This window comes from Myotis nattereri, assembly GCF_964212035.1.
Source record: "Myotis nattereri genome assembly, chromosome: 1".
Taxonomy (NCBI): domain Eukaryota; kingdom Metazoa; phylum Chordata; class Mammalia; order Chiroptera; family Vespertilionidae; genus Myotis; species Myotis nattereri.
In genome coordinates, this window is record NC_138075.1 from 88,559,389 (window position 1) to 88,579,830 (window position 20,442).

The following is a 20,442-nucleotide window of genomic DNA, read 5'->3' on the forward strand; positions in this document are numbered from 1 at the left end:
GTATGAGCTAGTTCTCATAATGATCTACAGATATTATAGCTACAAATAAGGAATAGCAAGCAAACAAAACAAAACTACAATCTGAGGGGTCATATGATAAGTAACATGAGAGATTCAAAAAAATAACTGTCACCCTGGTCCATGTGTCTCAGTTGGTTGGAGGGTCATTCTGTATGTCAAATGTGGTGGGTTCGATTCCCAGTCAGGGTGGTGTGGGAGGCAACCAATCCATGTTTCTCCCTCAGATCAGTGATATTCTCTCTCTCCTCCTCTCTCTCTCTCTCTCTCTCTCTCTCCTCTCACATCCTTGCTCTCTCTAAAATCATAGATAGATAGATGACAGATAGATAGATGATAGATAGATGATAGATAGATAGATAGATAGATAGATAGATAGATATGAATGTTTCAAGGAACACATCTGATGCTGTCTTCTCCTGTGGTCATGTCCTCCCTCTAGCCCTTATATAAGTGTTTTAGAAATCATTATAGTGACACTATAGACCTCTAATATCCTATATAATAAAGAGCTAATATGCTAATTAGACTGAACAGCAGAACGACCTTCTGGATGAAGCCCGGTCTGCAAGGGCCAGCCGAAGCTGCAAGGGGCTGTGAGGGCCAGATGAGGCAGCTGGGGCTGTGAGGGCCAAGCCCCTTGCACGAATTTGGTGCACTGGGTTTCTAGTTACATATATATTATATAAATGGCACTTTTGAACACTTTTGAAGTCACTGCCAATCCTGTTAAGTCATATCGAGTCCTAGCCTGTGCCAATGGGCTGCAATGAGCATCATCCTAATCTAATATCATCTTAGGTTTCAACATAAACGTCATAATAAGGGAAATAATATTTCTCCATCTTCTAGTATGAGGCAAATAATCTTATTTGGACATGTTGAGATCTTGCCTAATTTGTTTTTTAATATTAGTAAAGAAAAAATTGATAATTTTTCTCATTATAACATTACATACTCTGGGTTCCAGAAATTCTTCCTTGTGACAGTTATATTTCTCCTGTGGCCATTAAAGCCCATTTCTCATTCCATTCTTCCCTGTAGTGGAGAATAACAGCTACTTCACATCTTCCCCAAGAATGCTTCATCCTGAATGTTGCCTATCCATTCTTTAAACACCAAGCGGTCCATGTGCCGTAGACCAATTCCAGCATGTCATAATTTCAAGAGTTTCATCAAAAGGTTGATGAGACTTGAGGACTCAACAGGGTTGAGTCACACATGTCGTCACCTGTTGGGAATGGCTAAAGGCATTTCCCCAAACCTGAATAGGAAACTGATTGTGGCTGCCAGACAGCTAATAGGCATCTTAATCTACATGTTATTGCCTCCTACTGGCCAAACACCTGAACAGCCATAGGCTATTCCCCAAACTGGCAATGCTTCTGTACCCTTTGAAACCTTACCCTTTGAAGTGTATTATCTCCACCTTGCCTTAGGACAAATTGTGTTAATAAAAGCAAGGGTCCTAGACAAGGAGGTAGTCTTCAGTTCCTTTAGCTGAAGGTCCTCTGACCCCCAATGCCTTTCAAAATTATATCTGGTCTCTGGACTCTATTAGTCTCTGGATTCCTATGTCATCTACGCACAGCCCCTTCTCCAGATTCCTGAACCCTTCTTGATGCTGGGACAAGAACCCTGGCATCCATGTTTATTTGACCTTTCCTCATACATTCATTTTGCCATTCCAATCAAATTTATGGTTTCCTTTTGAATCTACTCCAAGTTGTCTTGCTCTCCTAAACCATGGAACCAAATCAAATTATGTGAACTTCTGGGTGATTTCTCAGCATTACTCCCTATTATAAATGGAAATAAATATAGAAATATAATGGGATTTCTTTGATGTTTTGGGATATATCTTACTGATACATGCAGTAAGAACTGTCTTTTGCCCGGCCAGCGTGGCTCAGTGGTTGAGCGTCAACCTATGAACCAGTAGGTCACAGTTCAATTCCATCAGGGCACACGCCAGGGTTGTGGGCTAGATCTCCAGTGTGGGGCAGGCAGGAGGCAGCCAATCGGTGATTCTCACTCATCATCGATGTTTCTATCTCTCTCTCCCTCTCCCTTCCTCTCTGGAACCAATATAAATTTTTTTTAAATATATTTTTTTAAAGAATTGTCCTTTTTTAGCACCGGACAAGTCTTAAGAACAGGTTATGCCTTTTGTGAACGTCATTGATACTTGGTAAAATGATGCCACCTAGTGTCCCAGACTAGTAACAACATCTGCAAAAGAAGGATAGAAAACTAAATCAATTACAGTGCAAAATGACAACTACAGAAACTAGAAGTCAGAGAAATTTAATAACAATAGGTCAATTGACTCTGGGGACCATAATTCTTAGTCTATTGACTGGGCCACTGGAGCAGCTTAACAAATAACAGCCTTTTTCCAGAGAGAAATGCACTGTCCGGAAAGTGCTGGGTCACACCGGAGGTTTATAAAGAGAGGAGAAGCAAGCAGCTTCTACCTCATGCCTAGCACTGCTCTAAGCATTTTTCATGTGTTTGTTTGTTTTTCCACTTAATCACGACATTCACCTTATAAAGCAAGCATTATTATTTCACAGATGAGAAACTGATACCCAGAGAGGCTATAATCTTACCTTGGGTTACACAATAGAGCCGGGCCTGACGCTAAAACCCACATTCTTCCCCATGCATTGCCCCAAAAGAGGATGTATAGAGAAGCTTCTCAACCCTTTTTCTCATTTATCACTCACCACAGGGAAGACCAGAAAGGCCCTGCTGGTCCGATGCCACCACCAGGAAGTCCTTACTGTGATACACAATTCTGCTAAAAGATGCCAAAAGTGGAATTTGGAAGTCATGGGACACAACAACACAAATATTGCACTAGAATAAGGACCAGCTAGCAAAAGCATTTCCTGTAGCCCAGTTTGAACATTTGGCGGGGGGGGGGGGGGGGCAGGGCGGGGGGCTTTCCATTAATTTTTATCTGCCAATAAATCAGAAGCTCCTAGTCCTGGCTGGGTAGCTCAGTTGGTTAGAGTGCCATCCCAATATACCAAACTTGGGTTCAATGCCTGGTCAAGGCAAGAAGCAAGCAATGAATGCATAAGTAGGTGGAATAACAAATTGATATTTCTCTCTCTCTCTCTTAAAAAAAAACTCTGCCAGGGACTATACCCTTGATATGTCACAGTAACACTAAGTAAATATTGACCAATTGATTAAATTAAAGCACAATTGAAAGCCTCGTGTTCACACCTACCTCTCTTTTTCAGGGCCAAGCTCCTGGCATTGACACAGACAATCCCAAAAGGGAAGCCAGCATCTCAGGAAAGAACAGAGAGAGGAATTCAACTTAAAGAACAAGCAAAAGCTGCCAGGACTTAAGTCCCTTTCAAGCACAGGTTGACTATAGGCACTGACTAATGGAGTTGCTCCCGAGTAACTAAGCAGCACTCGGATCAAAGGCATAGATAAAGAGAAGGGGTCAAAAGTACTTATTTTTCTGAAGGTTTGGCCTTGTACAAAGAAGTAGAGAATTTTCAAGACATTACATTTTCATTCATATAATTATTTTTACTTCAGCCATTATGTCTACTAGGTAAGTAAATCAATGAGGCAATTAGACAGAAAAAGTAAATAAAACAGCAATATATTGTCACACAAAAAAACAACCAATGATGTGCTCCTGATATGGAAAGGATAAAAATATATAAAAATAGAATTTAAAAGAATGGGAAAATGCACTGAGTTCTTTAAATCCTATGGGTAGTACTTGTTTTGTTTCCTAAAGAAAAATATCACTGGAAGCATGATTGCATCCAGGAAATTTTTCTTGAGAATTCTATTCTAAGAAGATAAACAAAAGAAAAATTAAAGGGCACTTTATATTTCCCTGAGAGGGAAGTCTATAGCATTATAGGCCTACCTCAAGAAACAAGAAAAAAGCTCAAATAAATAAGCTAACCCTACAACTAAAATAATTAGAAAAAGAACAACAAGAGAGTGGACCCGGAGACTGAGGTGGTGCGGCACCAGCGCTGTCTACTGAGCTTTCCCAGGCGTGAGCAGCTATGTCGGCGGCTTTTCCGAAGGCAGCTAAGTCCCGACAGCGGGAACACCGAGAGCGAAGCCAGCCTGGCTTTCGAAAACATCTGGGCCTGCTGGAGAAGAAGAAAGATTACAAACTTCGTGAAAATGACTACCGGAAAAAGCAAGAATACCTCAGAGCTCTTGGAAAGAAAGCTCTTGAAAAAAATCCAGATGTGCCGAAACCGGTTTGGCTCAGTGGATGGAGCGTCAGCCTGCGGACTGAGGGGTCCCGGGTTCGGTTCTGGTCGGGGCATGTGCCTGGGTTGCGGGCATATCCCCAGTGGGAGATGTGCGGGAGGCAGCTGGTCGATGGTTCTCTCGCATCGATGTTTCTGGCTCTCTATCTCTCTCCCTTCCTCTCTGTAAAAAATCAATGAAATATATTTAAAAAAAAAAATCCAGATGAATTCTACTATTAAATGACTCGAGTTAAACTCCAGGATGGATTTCATGTTATCCCGCAGACTAAGGAAAAAGTCACTCCAGAACAGCTGAAACTGATGAGAACTCAGGATGTCAAATATATAGAAATGAAAAGGGTTGCGGAAGCGAAGAAAATCGGAAGACTAAAATCAGAGCTCCACCTGCTGGATTTCCAGAGGAAGCAACAGAATAAGCATGTGTTCTTTTTTGACACTAAAAAGGAAGTTGAACGGTTTGATATTGCAACTCACCTGCAAACTGCCCTGGAATTAGTGGACAGAGTCTTTAATAGACCCACCATAGAGACCTTGCAGAAGGAGAAAGTGAAAGGAGTTACTCATCAGACTCGACTTAAGCGGATAGCTAAAGAAAGGCAAAAGCAGTATAACTGCCTGACACAGCGGATTGAACGCGAGAGGAAATTGTTCGTCATTGCACAGAAAATTCAAACACGCAAAGATCTTCTGGATAAAACTCGGAAGGTGAAGGTGAAGAAAGAAACGGTGAACTCCCCTGCTATTTACAAATTTCAGAGTCGCCGGAAACGTTGAAGTGTTACAGATAAGCCTTGTCATTCCAAATGGAAAAGAATTCTATGTCCTTTCCCCCCAGTAACTTCAAATTCCATTCCTATAAATGAGATGGTGTTCCTGTTTGTAATTATAATTTATTGCAGATCTGACATTTGACATAAACAACATCAATGCTCCTTTCCCCTCTTATGGTTTTGGGTTGTGAAATTAGTCTTATTTTTATATACTTACTTTTTAAAAAAATTATGAAAGCTTCATATCTCATTACAGCAAGTTTGGGAAATAAATGAGTTCATTTTAATGCAAAAAAAAAAAAAAAAAGAACAACAAGATAAGCCCAAAGGAAGTAAAAGGAGAAAAATAATAAAGATCAGAGTGGAAATAAATGACATAGAAACTAAAAAATATACTACAAAAGATCAATGAAACCAAGACATGGTTCTTTACAAAGATAAATAAGATTGATGAACTGTTAGCTAGGCTCATCAAAAAATAAGAAGAGAGGACCCAAATAAATAAAATCCCCCCCCCCAAAAAAAAAGAAAAAGAAAAAAAAAAGGCGAAGTAATAACTGATATCACAGAAATACAAAGGATTGTAAGAAAATACTATGAACAACTATTTGCCAACAAATTATAAAACCTGGGTGAAATGGGCAAATTCCAAGAAACATAAAACCTTTCAAAACTCAATCAGGATCAGAAAACCTGAATAGACCAATAACAACTAATGAAATTGAAGCAGTAATAAAAAGAAATTCCCAGCAAACAAAAGTCCTGGACCAGATGGCTTCACAGGGAAGTTATACCAAACACTTAAAGAAGAACTAACACCTATCCTCCTCAAACTATACCAAAAAAGTTCAGGAGGAAGGAAAACTTCCAACCTCTTTTATGAAGCCAGCATTATCCTAATTCTAAAACTAGATAAAGACACTAGAAAGGAAGAAAGTTATAGGCCAATAACCCCCTTAAACATAGGTACTAAAATCCTCAACAAAATATTAGCAAATCTGCCCCAAGTCCGTATTGCTCAGTGGTTAGAGCATCAGCCCTAACTCTGCAGGTTTGATTCCCAGTGAAGGACACATATCTGGGCTGCAGGTTCAATCCCTGGCTAAGTTGGGTCATATGGGGGAAGCAACCAATCAATATGTCTCTCTCACACTGATGTTTCTCTCCTTCTCTTTCTCTCCCCCATCCCTTCTTTCCACTCTCTCTAAAAGGAAATGGAAAAAATATCCTCAGATGAGAACTAACAAAAAATTAAATTTAATTTAAAGATATTCGCAAATCAAATCCAGCAATACATTAAAAAAGATCAGACACAATGATAAAGTGGGATTTATTCCAGGGATGCAAGGCTGGTACAATATTCAAAAATAAATAAATGTGATACATCACATAAACAAACTGAAAGACAAAAAGCATATGATCATATCAATTGATGCAGAAAAAGCATTAAACAAAATCCAACACCCATTTTTGATAAAAACTCTCAGCAAAGTGGGAATAGAGGGAGCATATCTCAACATGATAAAGGTCATATATGACAAACCTACAGCCAACATCATACTCAATGGGCAGAAACTAAAATTATTTCCCCTAAGAACAGGAACAAGACAGGGATGCCAACTTTCACCACTCCTGTTTGACATAGTACTGGAAGTGGTAGCCATAGCGATCAGTCAAGAAGAAATAAAAGGCATCCAAACTGGATACTTCAGAGATCTAGAACGAACTCTCCAAAAATTCATCTGGAATAAAAAAAGACCCCGAATAGCTGCAGCAATCCTGAAAAAGACCAAAGTAGGTGGGATCTCAATACCAGATATCAAGTTGTATTACAAAGCCACTGTTCTCAAAACTGCCTGGTACTGGCACAAGAATAGGCATATAGATCAATGGAATAGAATAGAGAACCCTGAAATCGGCCCTAACCAATATGCTCAATTAATATTTGACAAAGGAGGCAAGAACATACAATGGAGCCAAGATAGTCTCTTCAATAAATGGTGTTGGGAAAATTGGACAGATATATGCAAGAAAATGAAACTAGACCACCAACTTACACCATACACAAAAATAAACTCAAAATGGATAAAGGACTTAAATGTACGACAGGAAACCATAAAAATTCTAGAAGAATCCAAAGGCAACAAAATCTCAGACATATGCCGAAGCAATTTCTTCACTGATACAGCTCCTAGGGCACTTGAAACTAAAGAGAAAATGAACAAATGGGACTACATCAAAATAAAAAGCTTCTGCACAGCAAAAGAACCCATCAACAAAACAACGAGAAAACCCACTGTGTGGGAAAACATCTTTGCCAATGTCATATCTGATAAGGGCCTAATCTCCAAAATTTATAGGGAACTCATACAACTTAACAAAAGGAAGATAAACAATCCAATCAAAAAATGGGCAAAGGACCTAAATAGACACCTTTCAAAAGAGGACATGCAGAAAGCCAAGAGACATATGAAAACATGCTCAAAGTCACTAATCATCCGAGAGATGCAAATCAAAACAACAATGAGGTACCATCTCACACCTGTCAGACTGGCTATCATCAACAAATCAACAAACGACAAGTGCTGGAGAGGATGTGGAGAAAAAGGAACACTTGTGCACTGCTGGTGGGAATGCAGACTGGTGCAGCCACTATGGAAGACAGTATGGAGTTTCCTTAAAAAACTGAAAATGGAACTCCCATTTGACCCTGTGATCCCACTTCTAGGAATATATCCCAAGAAACCAGAAACACCAGTCAGAAAGGATATATGCACCCCTATGTTCATAGCAGCACAATTCACCATAGCTAAGATCTGGAAACAGCCTAAGTGCCCATCAGTAGATGAAGGGATTAGAAAACTGTGGTACATCTACACGATGGAATACTATGCTGCTCTAAAAAGGAAGGAACTCTTACCATTTGCAACGTCATGGATGGAACTGGAGAGCATTATGCTAAGTGAAATAAGCCAGTCAATGAAGGAAAAATGCCACATGATCTCACTCATTCATGGATAATAGAGACCATTATAAACTTTTGAACAATAATAGATACAGAGGCAGAGCTGCCTCAAACAGATTGTCAAACTGCAGCGGGAAGGCCGGGGAGGGTTGGGGGGCAGGAGGTAGGGGGGTAAGAGATCACCTAAAGGACTTGTATGCATGCATATAAGCATAACCAATGGACATAAGACACTGGGGGATAGGGGAGGCTAGGGGACTGTCTAGGGCGGGGGGATAAAATGGACACATATGTAATACCCTTTGTAATACTTTAAGCAATAAATTTTAAAAAAAGGCATCCAAACTGGAAAAGAACAAGAAAAATGTCATTATTCTCTGATGACATGATATTGTACATAGAAAGCCCCAAAGACACCATCAAGAAACTACTAGACTTAATAAATGAATTCGGCAATGTAGCAGGATACAAAATTAACACCCAGAAATCTATGGCTTTTTTATACTCACAGATAGAGAAACTAAAAAACAATTGCATTTACCATTGAAACACAAAATTAAGATACATAGGAATAAATTTAACTAAGGAGGTAAAAGACCTATGCTCAGAAAACTACAGGACATTGAAAAAAGAGCTAGAGGAAGACATAAACAAATGGAAGAATATATCGTGTTCATGGGTTGGTAGAATCAACATCATTAAAATGTCCATACGACCCAAAGCAATCTATAGATTCAATGCAATCCCCATTAAGATATCAATGGAATATTTCACAGACCTAGAACAACTCTCCAAAAATTCATAAGGAACTAAAAAAAGACCCCGAATAGCTGCAGCAACCCGGAGAAAGAAGAATAAAGTTGGAGGGATCACTATACCAGATATACTACAAGGCCACTGTTTTCAAATTTGCTGGTACTGGCACAAGAACAGCCATATAGACCAATGGAACAGAACAGAGAACCCAGAAATCAACCCATGCCATTACACTCAATTAATATTTGACAAAAGAGGCAAGAACATACAATGGAGTCAAGATAGTCTCTGCAATAAATTGTGTTGGGGAAATTGGACAGATACATTCAAAAAAATGAAACCAGACCACCTGTTTACACAAAAATAAACTCAAAATGGGTAAAGGACTTAAATGTAAGACGGAAACCATAAAAATCTTAGAAGACTCCTTAGGCAGCAAAATACCAGACATATGTCATAGCAGAATCTTTACTGATACAGCTCCTAGGGCAAAGGAAACTAAGGAGAAAATAAACAAATGGGACAATATCAAAATAAGAAGCTTCTGCACAGCAAGAGAAACCATCATCAAAACAACAAGAAAGCCCACTGCTTGGGAGAACATATTTGCCAATGTTCTCTCCAATAAGTGTTTAATTTTCAAAATGTATAGGGAACTCATACAACTTAACAAAAGAAAGATAAATATCCAATCAGAAAATGGGCAAAGGATCTAAATAGACACTTTTCGAAAGAGAACATACAGAAGGCCAAGAGACATACGAAAATGTGCTCAAAGTCACTAATCACCTGAGAGATGCAAGTCAAAACGACAATGAGGTAACATCTCACACCTGTCAGAATGGCTATCATCAACAAATCAACAAACAACAAGTGCTGGCAAGGATATAGAGAAAAAGGAACCCTCGTGCACTGCTGATGGGAATGCAGACTGGTGTAGCCACTGTGGAAAACAGTATGGAGTTTCTTCAAAAAATTAAAAATGAAACTCCCAGAAGATGGCAGCATAGGTAAACACCTGTACTTGCTGCCTCCCACAACCACATCAAAATTACAACTAAAATACAAAACAACTATCATCCAGATCCACAGGAAAGCTGGCTGAGTAGAAGTACTACAACTAGAGAGGTAAAGAAGAAAGCACATCGAGACTGGTAGGAGGTGTGGAGGCGTGGAATGGGCTGGCACCCAAGTGTGTGGCTTTTTTAATCGGGAGGGAGATACAAGCTCTCACTTGCTCTGAGCTCCAGTGCTGGGCTAGACTCTGGAGGACCCAGACACATACAGGGTGAAACTGGACTTCTGTAATCAGGGCAGAAATGTGGGGGAAGCTTTCTTCCAGACGGAGGTGCTCCCAACAGTCATTGTTCCTGTGCTGGGACCTCCCTGGTGCAGGACTGACTGGCAGCCATTGCTTTTTGCTCCACCCTGGAGATTCCCTGAGACCCCCGCCCCACCCAAGCTGTGTGTAGCAGCTTTTGCATATGAATGGCCAGTCCTTTCTCAGCCTAAAATCTGTCAAACAAGCTGCAACTGGATTAGGGAGCCCCAAAACTATCAAAAGAAGGCCCAAGGCCAGCACCAGCAGCAGCCTGCCTTGCTTCACAGCTGAGCTTCATCTGGGCACTTCCAAACCCCATACAAAGAGGAGGAATCTGCAGATCTCTCTGTAACTCCTCCTGGGTGGCCCCAGGCAGTGGCTGAATTTGCACCTCCTTGGAGATCCAAGAGCCAGTGTACCCAGTGGTCAGTGTGAGACCATACGGGATTACAACTCTTCACATCCATAAGTGACACACTCAAGGGGCAGACTCAGTGAGCACCAAAGCCCCACTGAAGCAAGTCCTGCCCCATAAGGGTATCTCCTGAACAGCAGTTCTTCCATTGTAGACACAGCTGGTCCACACAGCCAATTGGCCTGGAAGCAATTCCTCCCAGTGGTACCAACAGCAATCAAGGTTCAACTACAAGACTGTGCACATAGCCCACAAAGGGGTGCACCAAGTGTGTCCATCTCAGGTGACTAGGGAGGCTGAGACACTGGGCCCTATAGAACACCTACTACACAAGGCCACTCTATCAACTCAAGGAGACATAGCAGATACCCAATACATAGAAACAAACACAGGGAAGCAGCCAAAATGCGAAGACAAAGAAACATGTCACAAATGAAAGAAATGGAAGAAAGCAAACTACTGTATATAGAGTTCAAAACCACAGTTATAGTATTACTCAAGAATCTTCTAGAAACCTCCAAGGAACTTAGTGAGACCTTCAAGGATCTTAGGGAGAACGCCAAAAAAAAAATGGAAAAGGACCAGTCAGAAATTAAGCATACACTGACTGAAATAAAGAATAATATACAGGGATTCAACAGTAGACTAGAGGATTTCAAGAATCAAATCAAAGATTTGAAATACAAAGAAGCAAAAAACACCCAACTGGAAGAGCAAAAAGAAAAAAGAATCCAAAAACATATAGATAGTGTAAGGAGCCTCAGAGACAACTTCAAGCGTACCAACATCCGAACTATGGAGGTGCCGGAAAAAGAGAGAGAGCAAGATATGAAAAAACCTATTTAAAGAAATAATGACAGAAAACTTCCCCTACCTGGTGAAAGAAATAGAATTACAAGTCCAGGAAGTGCAAAGAATAGCAAACAAGAGGACCACACCAAGACACATCATAATTAAAATGCCAAGAGCAAAAGACAAAGAGAGAATCTTAAAAACAGCAAAAGAAAAACAGTTAATTACCTACAAGGGAGTACCCCTACCACTGTCAGCTGATTTCTCAACAGAAATTATGCAGGCCAGAAGGGAGTGGCAAGAAATATACAAAGTGATGAATAGCAAGAACCTATAACCAAGATTACTCTGCCCAACAAAGCTATCATTTAGAATAGAAGGTCAGATAAAGAGCTTCACAGATAAGAAAAAGCTAAAGGAGTTCATCACCACCAAACCAGTATTATATAAAATGCTGAAGGGTATTCTTTAAGAAGAGGAAGAAGAAGAAGAAAAAGGTAAAGATAAAAATTATGAACAACAAAGTGACAACAAATACATATCTATCAACAATTGAAGCTAAAAATCAAATGAATAAAAAAATCTGATGAACAGAATAAACCGGTGAATGTAATAGAATCAGGAGCATGGAAATGGAGCAGACTGACAATTCTCGGGGGGAAGGGAGTGTGGGGGGTGCAGGAAGAAATTGGACAAAGATCTTATATGCATGTATGCAGTACCTATGGATGCAGACAGTGGGGTGGCGAGGGCCTGGGGTGGGGTGGGAACCGGGTGGAGGGGAGCTATTGGGGGGGGGGGGAGGGACATCTGTAATAATCTGAACAATAAAGATTTATTAAAAAATAAAATAAAATAAAATAATAAAAATAAAAATAAAAGTTGCCCTACAGAATAAGAAACTGTCTAAGAATAGCAGAGTAGTTCAAACAGCAGCTTTCCAAAGGAGGGATTGCTATGCTTCACCAGTATTTGAGCTGGGACTTGAACCCAGGAAGTTCTGTCTCCAGAATTTATAGCCAGTGTCCGAGGTTCCCTTATGCAAAAGGATGCAGTAATTGCGGGGACCCAGCTTGAATTTACTAACCACAAGCATGCCTAATTTGATTATCTCTTTAAAAGGAACTTCTAAATGGACAGCTATGAGAAATAGGATAGACCTTGCCGGAAACTGGTTTGGCCCAGTGGATAGAGCGTCGGCTTGCGGACTGAAAGGTCCCGGGTTCGATTCCGGTCAAGGGCATGTACCTGGGTTGTGGGCACATCCCCAGTAGGAGATATGCAGGAGGCAGCTGATCGATGTTTCTAACTCTCTATCTCTCTCCCTTCCTCTCTGTAAAAAATCAATAAAATATATTAAAAAAAAAAAAAGGATAGACCTGATTTCAGCAAAGAATCGACAAGATTTTTATTATTAAAGAGAATGATTTGTTTGAGATGGAACCTTGAAGCTGGGCCATGAGGAAGGGGGACAATCACGTGTAGGAATGCTCTAGTGGGAATTAAAGCTTCATGAAGCTGGAATGCATGGATTTTTTCATAAGGTTTCTATGTGACTTCTGTGTGTTTTTCCCCATACATGAACCTAGCTAATGAATCCCTCCTTCACCAGTTCCCAGTTTGTTACACCCCTAATTAATCTTGTGCTCTAGCACTTGGCCTGGAGCGTCTTGTGAGGATATTGCACCAGGGGTAACAGAGCAGACATCTCCCGGGACCCGCTGGGACCTCAGTCCCCAAAGGCACCCCTGCTGGGCCCATGATCCCAGAGCGTGCATACACAGGGCTTCCCTGTCTTAGCTTCACCTGCCCCGACTGGCACCACAGCTCCAATCATCCGGCCTAGGCAAATGGCAGGAGGGAGGAGGAGGCAGGGAAAAGAAATTTCACACTCACAGATTCGGGGAAGCCAGGGGCCTCACCGGCTTTAACAGAACTTGTTTTTCAGGTCCCTTTAAAAGCTTCGCCCTTTGCAGCTTTGCTTCATGTTTATGACCAAAGGGGAATTAAATTAAGATTCGCGCTGATAAATGTATCATGAGGGGTTTGCCATAAAAGGGCTCCCCTTGGCTCTCAGACCTGAAAGCTCAGAGACAAACGAGAAGAGTATGTGGCCTGAAGATGGGGTTTCCTTTCTGTCCTCTCCAACTTTTGCTTTAAGGGCCCGTGGAAGAGAGAAGTAGATTCCTGGGTCCTGCCCCCTCCCCAAAGGCTCACAACTTTGAGAATACTGAGTAGAGATTCATTAACTTTTGACACCCAGTAGTGGAAGATGGTGAGTTGAAGGGAATTGTTACATTGTGAACAACCTAAGGCCCAGAATAAGGGCTCTGACCTACTGAGGTAATGCCACTTTTACAAGAACATTTCTTATGTTCAGGGAATAAGATCTCCCTACAAACTCTACCATAGAGGTTCAGATTTCAGTTTGCCAAGTCCACAGTTTGTCCTTTAACAGGTAGCTGGGGAACTTTATTTGACACAGGATTTGAAAAGAGCTGGGGAATACCCTGCATATAAGCTAGCCAACTGCAGTTTTATTTTATTTTATTTTTTATTTTGTTGTTGTTTTTGTTTGTTAATCCTCAGCTGAGGATATTTTTCCCATTGATTTTTAGAGAGAGTGGAAAAAGGGAAGTAGGGGGATAGAGAGAGAAAAACATCAATATGAGAGAGATACATCAATTGGTTGCCTCCTGCATGCACTCTAAACAGAGCCAGGGATCAAACCTGTAACCCAGGTAAGTGCCCTTGATCAAGAATTGAACCCAAAACCCTTTAGTCCACAGGCCAAGTAACCACTAAGACATATTAGCCAAGGAATTTTTTTTTTAATAAACATCACACAAACCTCATATGGAACCTAGCAGGCATAACTTGAGAACCCCTATAGCAGAGACCTAACCGGCAGCCTTCCCAGTGAAAAAGCACTAACTATCCCTTCACACTCCTCCTCCCTTTTCCCCCCAAAAATGCCCTGACTCCAGCCCAAAACAGTCCCCTTCATCCAAAAGACAGTCCTGCCTGGCTGGTGTTTCTCAATGGTTGAGTGTTGACCTATGAACCAGGAGGTCTCGGGTTGATTCCCAGTTGGGGCACATGCCTGGGTTGCAGGCTCAGTCCCCAGTAGGGGGTGTGCAGGAGATAGCCGATCAATGATTCTCTCTCATCATTAATGTTTCTCTCTCTCTCTCTCTCACCCTTCCTCTCTGAAATAAATAAAATATAAAATAATTTTAAAAATAAATCAACAAACAAGTATTAGTGAGGATATGGAGAAAGGGAATTTCATACACTGTTGGTGGGAATACAGACTGGTGCAGCCACTATGGAAAACAGTATGGCGTTTCCTCAAAAGTTAAAAATGGAACTCCCATTTGATCCAGTAATCCCAATTCTAGAAATATATCCCAAGAAACCAGAAACACCAATCAGAAAGGATATATGCACCCCTATGTTCATAGCAGCACAATTTATAATAGCTAAGATTTGGAAACAACCTAAGTGCCCATCAGCAGATGAGTGGATTAAAAACTATGGTACATCTACACAATGGAATAATACGCTGCTATAAAAAAGAAGGAACTTTTACCATTTGCAACATATCACATGATCTCACTCATTTGTGGAATATAATGAACAACATAAACTGATGAACAAAAATAGATCCAGAGACAGAGAAACCCTGAACAGACTGTCAAACCTCAGAGGGAATTCAGGGGAGGGGAGTTGTATGCATGCATATTAGCATAACCAATGAACATGAACACTGGTGTGGTGGGGGCTTGTTCTGGGGGTGGGAGTGGCCAGGGAGGGATCAATGGGGGGAAAAGGAGACATATGTAATACTTTAAACAATAATTTTAAAAAGCCAATAGAAAAAATATCCTTAGGTGAGGATTAACAAACAAGAGAAGTAATAATAATAATTCCCAAATGGTTCTGATGATTAGCCTACTCTGGACCCAATAATGTGACTGCTTTTTTGAGCAGACAAATAATGCTCTATAGGGAAATTCTTTTAATTTAATAATTGCTCTCTGTAAAGACAGAAAAGGGCCTCTCCTTTTCTTTGCTGTGGCCTAACAAGATTTATGAGAAGCACCTGGTAATTAAACCCCAAGATTGTTGGCTCCTCTGATTCAAACAACTCCTCTGTTCAAACTGTGGGACAAAAGCTACTCTCAAGGCTACATTCTTGCATCCTCCTCATCCCTGTTGTTTTCACAACTCAGAGATAGTTCTCACCAAGAAGTCTCTAGTTCAGCCGTGGGCAAACTACGCCCGCGGGCCGGATCCAGCCTGTTTGAAATGAATAAAACTAAAAAAAAAAAAAGACCGTACCCTTTTATGTAATGATGTTTACTTTGAATTTATATTAGTTCACACAAACACTCCATCCATGCTTTTGTTCCGGCCCTCCGGTCCAGTTTAAGAACCCATTGTGGCCCTCGAGTCAAAAAGTTTGCCCACCCCTGCTCTAGTTCATAGAAAAGTCCCTTCCCCTATTCCCTTCAAACAAGCCTCTTTTAAACTCTTCATAACTTTTGCTCTAAGCATGTTTTACAGGCTTGGGAAAAATATTGATAAGACACCTCCCTACGACATGTGCTGGACTATCTCCTGGAAAGCAAACAAACTATAACTTTTTAAGACAACCCCCCTGGTATCTGCTCAACTTCAACACAACTCCCTCTCCCTTCCTTGTTGCTTGGCAACAGCTACTGCTTAAACGAGCAGGTCACCCTTTGTTCCCTGCCCTATACTGACTAGCAATACTTGGCCCTTTCCTCTCTTGGAAAGTAAAATAAACTTCCTCTCTGCATCTCTTCTTTTAGTTGTGAATTCTTTCACAGCCCAGGTCACCAGCCAAACCCTAACACTCTATAGGCGACTTCCTTTAATGCTTTGCATTTTTTTAGGTCTAAATCTCTCTTCAGGGCAATGTGGTAAAGTCTTTGAGTCTGAAAATTGTCCAAAAGCATATTCATTTCTGAGAAAAATTTTTGTCTTTCCTATAACTATCTAAATCATGAAGTGGACATGTTTGGTTTTGTCTACCAACATCCCATTTTGCCTCCCATTTCCCCAGCTTTGGTCATAGTGCCCCCATTTTCCTCCAGGGAGCCTACCCACTCTCAGTCCACCCTTAGCTCCACATGAGTGCATGTCCCACCTCCAAGGCCATTTAACCTTGCACATTCTCTTGGCCACAATACTTTTCTCAGTGGAGGATAGGTTTGTTACACTCATGGGTAAGGGAGTCTTCCTCTCATCCTCCAGAAGGCTGTATGTCAAAAAGATGGGAACCTGAAGATTCCAGGGACCGGAACACAGAGTCTTAGAGAGGAGCCAACACAGAGGAATGGGAGCGAGAAGGGCATCCTGCAAGCATGTTTGAGTCCTGACTCAAGTCTCACCTGAAGCCAGTTTACCTGTGATAGTCTCAGTTACAAGAGCCAGTAAATTCCTTTGCTTATTTTGTTTGTTTAAACTAGTTCGTTTGTGGTTTGAGGTCACCCACAGTAAGAAGATTGCTGACTGGTGTATCTGCCAATAAGCAAATGTGAATGAGGACACAAGTCTGGCTTCTCCGTTGTCACTAAAATATCAATAGGCAGCATCTAAAGCACAGGGAGCTGCTTTAATCAAAAAATTGAATCATCAGCACTTCTAACAGTGCTGGGAGAATTCAACTTTGACATTATCTTGAGCAGCAATTTTCAGCCTTTTACATCTCATGGCACACATAAACTACTTACTAAAATTCTGCAGCACACCAAAAAATATATTTTTGCCAAGCTGACAAAAAATAGGTATAGTTTTTATTCATTCACACTGGACAGCTGTTGGGTTGACTGTTATCATTTTTTTATTTGACAATCTAAGGTAAAAGAGGTCAGTGGCCCTGACAAAGTATAAGGTTATTGCATTTCTTCAAAATGCTTGCAGCACACCAGTGTGCCTCGGTTGAAAATCGCTGAGCTAGAGTTTCCTTTACTTTTCTAACGTGTGAAAAGCAGTTTTCTCAGCAGTGTCTTTGCCCTTTGTGAACTACAGAGAAAGCGTCACTGATGCTGGGTAAAAGTGGTTGAAAAACACTGAACTCAAGGACATCATTATCCTTCTCTTCAACATTAAATCCAATGGTCAAAAAGCAACAAATTGTTTTCTATAAAGGAATTGATTGATTAAATCCCCATATTAAGTTATTTAAGACAACATAATGGCCTTGGCTTTTGTAGAGAAAAGAGGAAATGGGGGTGGGTCCATCAGCAAAGAAAGTTGCTGGTGACAAAAGGTGAAAAATGGTTCATGAGAGCAAAGAAAATAATCCTAAAGAAGAACAAATATTGGGTTCAGGATTCAGGTATAAGAAGCCAAGTTAAGACTTCTACATTTCCCACAGAAAAAGGAAAGTGAGAGCAAGATTGTTCCAATGCCTCAGAGCCAACATCTCTTTCCTGTTGTTCTTGTCTGCACTGAGTTGAGGAAGGTGAGCCAATTTCATGGAGCTGAGGGCTTTGGACCTTTATGCCTCACATTTTACCTCCCAGGTTGCTTGGAGTTCCTATCTGCTTGTTGCTACAAGTGGAACCCATGAGCAATGTGCCTGCTCACATTTGGGCCTCTTCTGGGGAGACACTATCTGGCCAGGTGCTACTTCCATCTGGCAGGATATGAAGCCCTCAAAGACTAAGGGCATATGTGTTTCTGGGCCACAGCCTGGCTACAGGAAGACTCCCTACAAGTCAGGAACTTACCCCTCAAGGCAGAAGAACTAGCAACAATTGAGGAACTTGAGATCTTGTGGGGAGGAATAGTGAGGGGGCAAGGTCATGGAGGGAGTTACAAAAGCTCTTTTTCAGATTATTTGTCTTTACTAAAATCCTATATAATAAAAGCCTAATATGCAAATCAACTGAACAGTGGAACAACCAGTCTCTATGATGCGCACTGACCACCAGGGGGCAGATGCTCAATGCAGGAGCTGCCCTTAGCCTGCGGGCCCCAGTCCAGTCAAGGCAGGTGCCAGTGGGGGCTCCCTGATTGCCCTGCCCGCTGCCCTGCAGAGGGAGGTGACTGGGGGCAGCAGCGAGGGGCAGGGCCAGCGAGCAGGCAGCACCAGGCAGGCCAAAGCGGGTGCCAGTGGGGGCCGCCGTTCACCCCGCCGGTCGCCCCACAGAACTATCCTGATCTCCAGCCAGGCCAAGGACTCTACCCATGCACAAATTTCATGCACCGGGCCTCTAATAGAACAATCAAGATGACAATGGATAATGAGAATCATAAAGCAAGGTTCACTAGGTTAAATGCACAACAATGGATAGTGTGCAATATTTTCCCGTTTACCATCTAATGTTTGCTTAAAGTTTTTCAAACTTTCACTTCATCAAGGTCTGAACAAGATGGGACTTCCAGATCTGATAATGTGACAAAGTCATCTGGGAATGTTGGGTAAAGTATAACAAAAAGAAAATGTGTTAGATACACAACTGAGCTCAATAAAACAAAAGTGTGAAAGCTAGATGCTGTGAGGGCCCGTATATGTTCAGAGGGCAGGGTGGATGGGGCATTGAATCAGACTAGGAGTAGGAGACAAAGTCCTGGGCCCACATGAGGGAGGAGTTGAAGCTAAGCCACAAGTAGATTTGAAATCTTAATGTGTGACGTGGGAATCCCCAAACCAAGAAATGAATACAAATATTGTTCCTGGTTTTCTAGGCTGGTGATCCCCTCAGTGTGCCTGACATGGCAAACACACATCCGCCTTAGGGGAATCCTTCTTAATCCAGGCTGCTTGGAATGCACATACACACACACACACACACACACACACACACAAAATCCCCACTGAAAATAAACTCAAAAGTTAAAAGTAATAATGAAACATATATAAAACTAATTCTCCACAAGCAAGAGTCAGCAGCAACAACAGAGAAGAGAACCTGAAACAATAAAATGAATATATTCTTAAATATGAAAGAAATAAAAGGAGAATAAACACCAGCACGAGGCCACTGCGGTGTAGGGCGGTTACAGAACGGACCCGTGTGCACAGCTGTGCAGAGCCAGGCGTTGGAGTCCAGCCGCAGTCCCACCCCATAACAAAGAAACAGAATTCCTGGAGGATGAGGCCCAGAAATCAGGATTTTAAAAAGATTCCCAGGTGATTCTAAGGTGCAGCCAAGGTTGAGAACCACTGCTTAGAGGCTACCCTCCTCATCCCTCGGCCACTCCGTCAGCCGCAAACAACGCATAGCACACAAACCGGATTTCAGCCCCTTTAGGACGGCAGTAGCTTTTCTCTAGACTTGTCATCAATTTCGCCACTTGGTTAGACCTCTAGGAGGGTTTGTGGGTCCAGTCAATTACAGACAGAGTCTTAGTAATACATAGATATTTACAGATAAACACGATGTCCACAAGATGATGCAAAAGACTGCCCCCTTTTCCCTCCCAGTCAGCCTGGGGTCTCTTCCCCCTGATCTCTCTTCTCTTCCTCCACTGTCCTCTTGATCCTTTCCCACTCGGTCTGGTCACCTGACAAGGTCCATCTCCTTCCTGGGGGGACAATGGCGGAGCCTTACTAGGCATCCTTGGAGGAACCGTTAAACCCCAGAATGGAGAGTCTGGAAAACAAACTCTCCTGTTGCTTATGCTGTCTATCCCAGAGTGTAATTTCAATGCATTATTATCCTTCTCAGTATCGTGTGTTTTCCCCTATTTTGCCAACATCTCCTCCTGGGGAGGGATAAGGTGGAAGAAGAATTAAGGAGGAAGAACTGAGACAATCTTATGCGGCCTCTTGTAACAAGTGGCTTGGCCTTTACTCCTTAAGCAATGAAAACAATTAGGTTCTGGGAAACACCACTTTCTCCACTGCTGAGGGGAAGGGTTCCCCAACATCAGCCACCTGTTATGTACACAGCCTGTCCCACCTGAGAGCCACTGGCAGGAGCGTTAAGTCAAGGGAGCTGGGAGGTCTGGGAGGCTCACAGGCAGCCTCTTCCTCTCTCCCTAAGCCGGGCACGTTAGGCTGCTCCTGGCCTCGGAGGTTGTGCTGGTTCCAACTCAAACACAAGTCACACCTGCCATGCGCTGCTGGTAACCAAGTCAGCCAAGTTCTGAGT

The 20,442-nt window shown here is 41.8% G+C and overlaps 1 protein-coding gene across 1 annotated transcript; it reads left to right on the top strand.

Moving 5' to 3' along the window:
- Nucleotides 1-4,070: 4,070 nt before the first annotated feature.
- Nucleotides 4,071-5,119, top strand: LOC308516230 (putative U3 small nucleolar RNA-associated protein 11; the record flags this gene model as incomplete). Its single annotated transcript, XM_081087090.1, is given in 3 exon segments — nucleotides 4,071-4,262; nucleotides 4,494-4,505; nucleotides 4,509-5,119. Coding segments are annotated over 3 exon segments (759 nt in total). The 3' UTR covers nucleotides 5,064-5,119.
- Nucleotides 5,120-20,442: the final 15,323 nt, after the last annotated feature.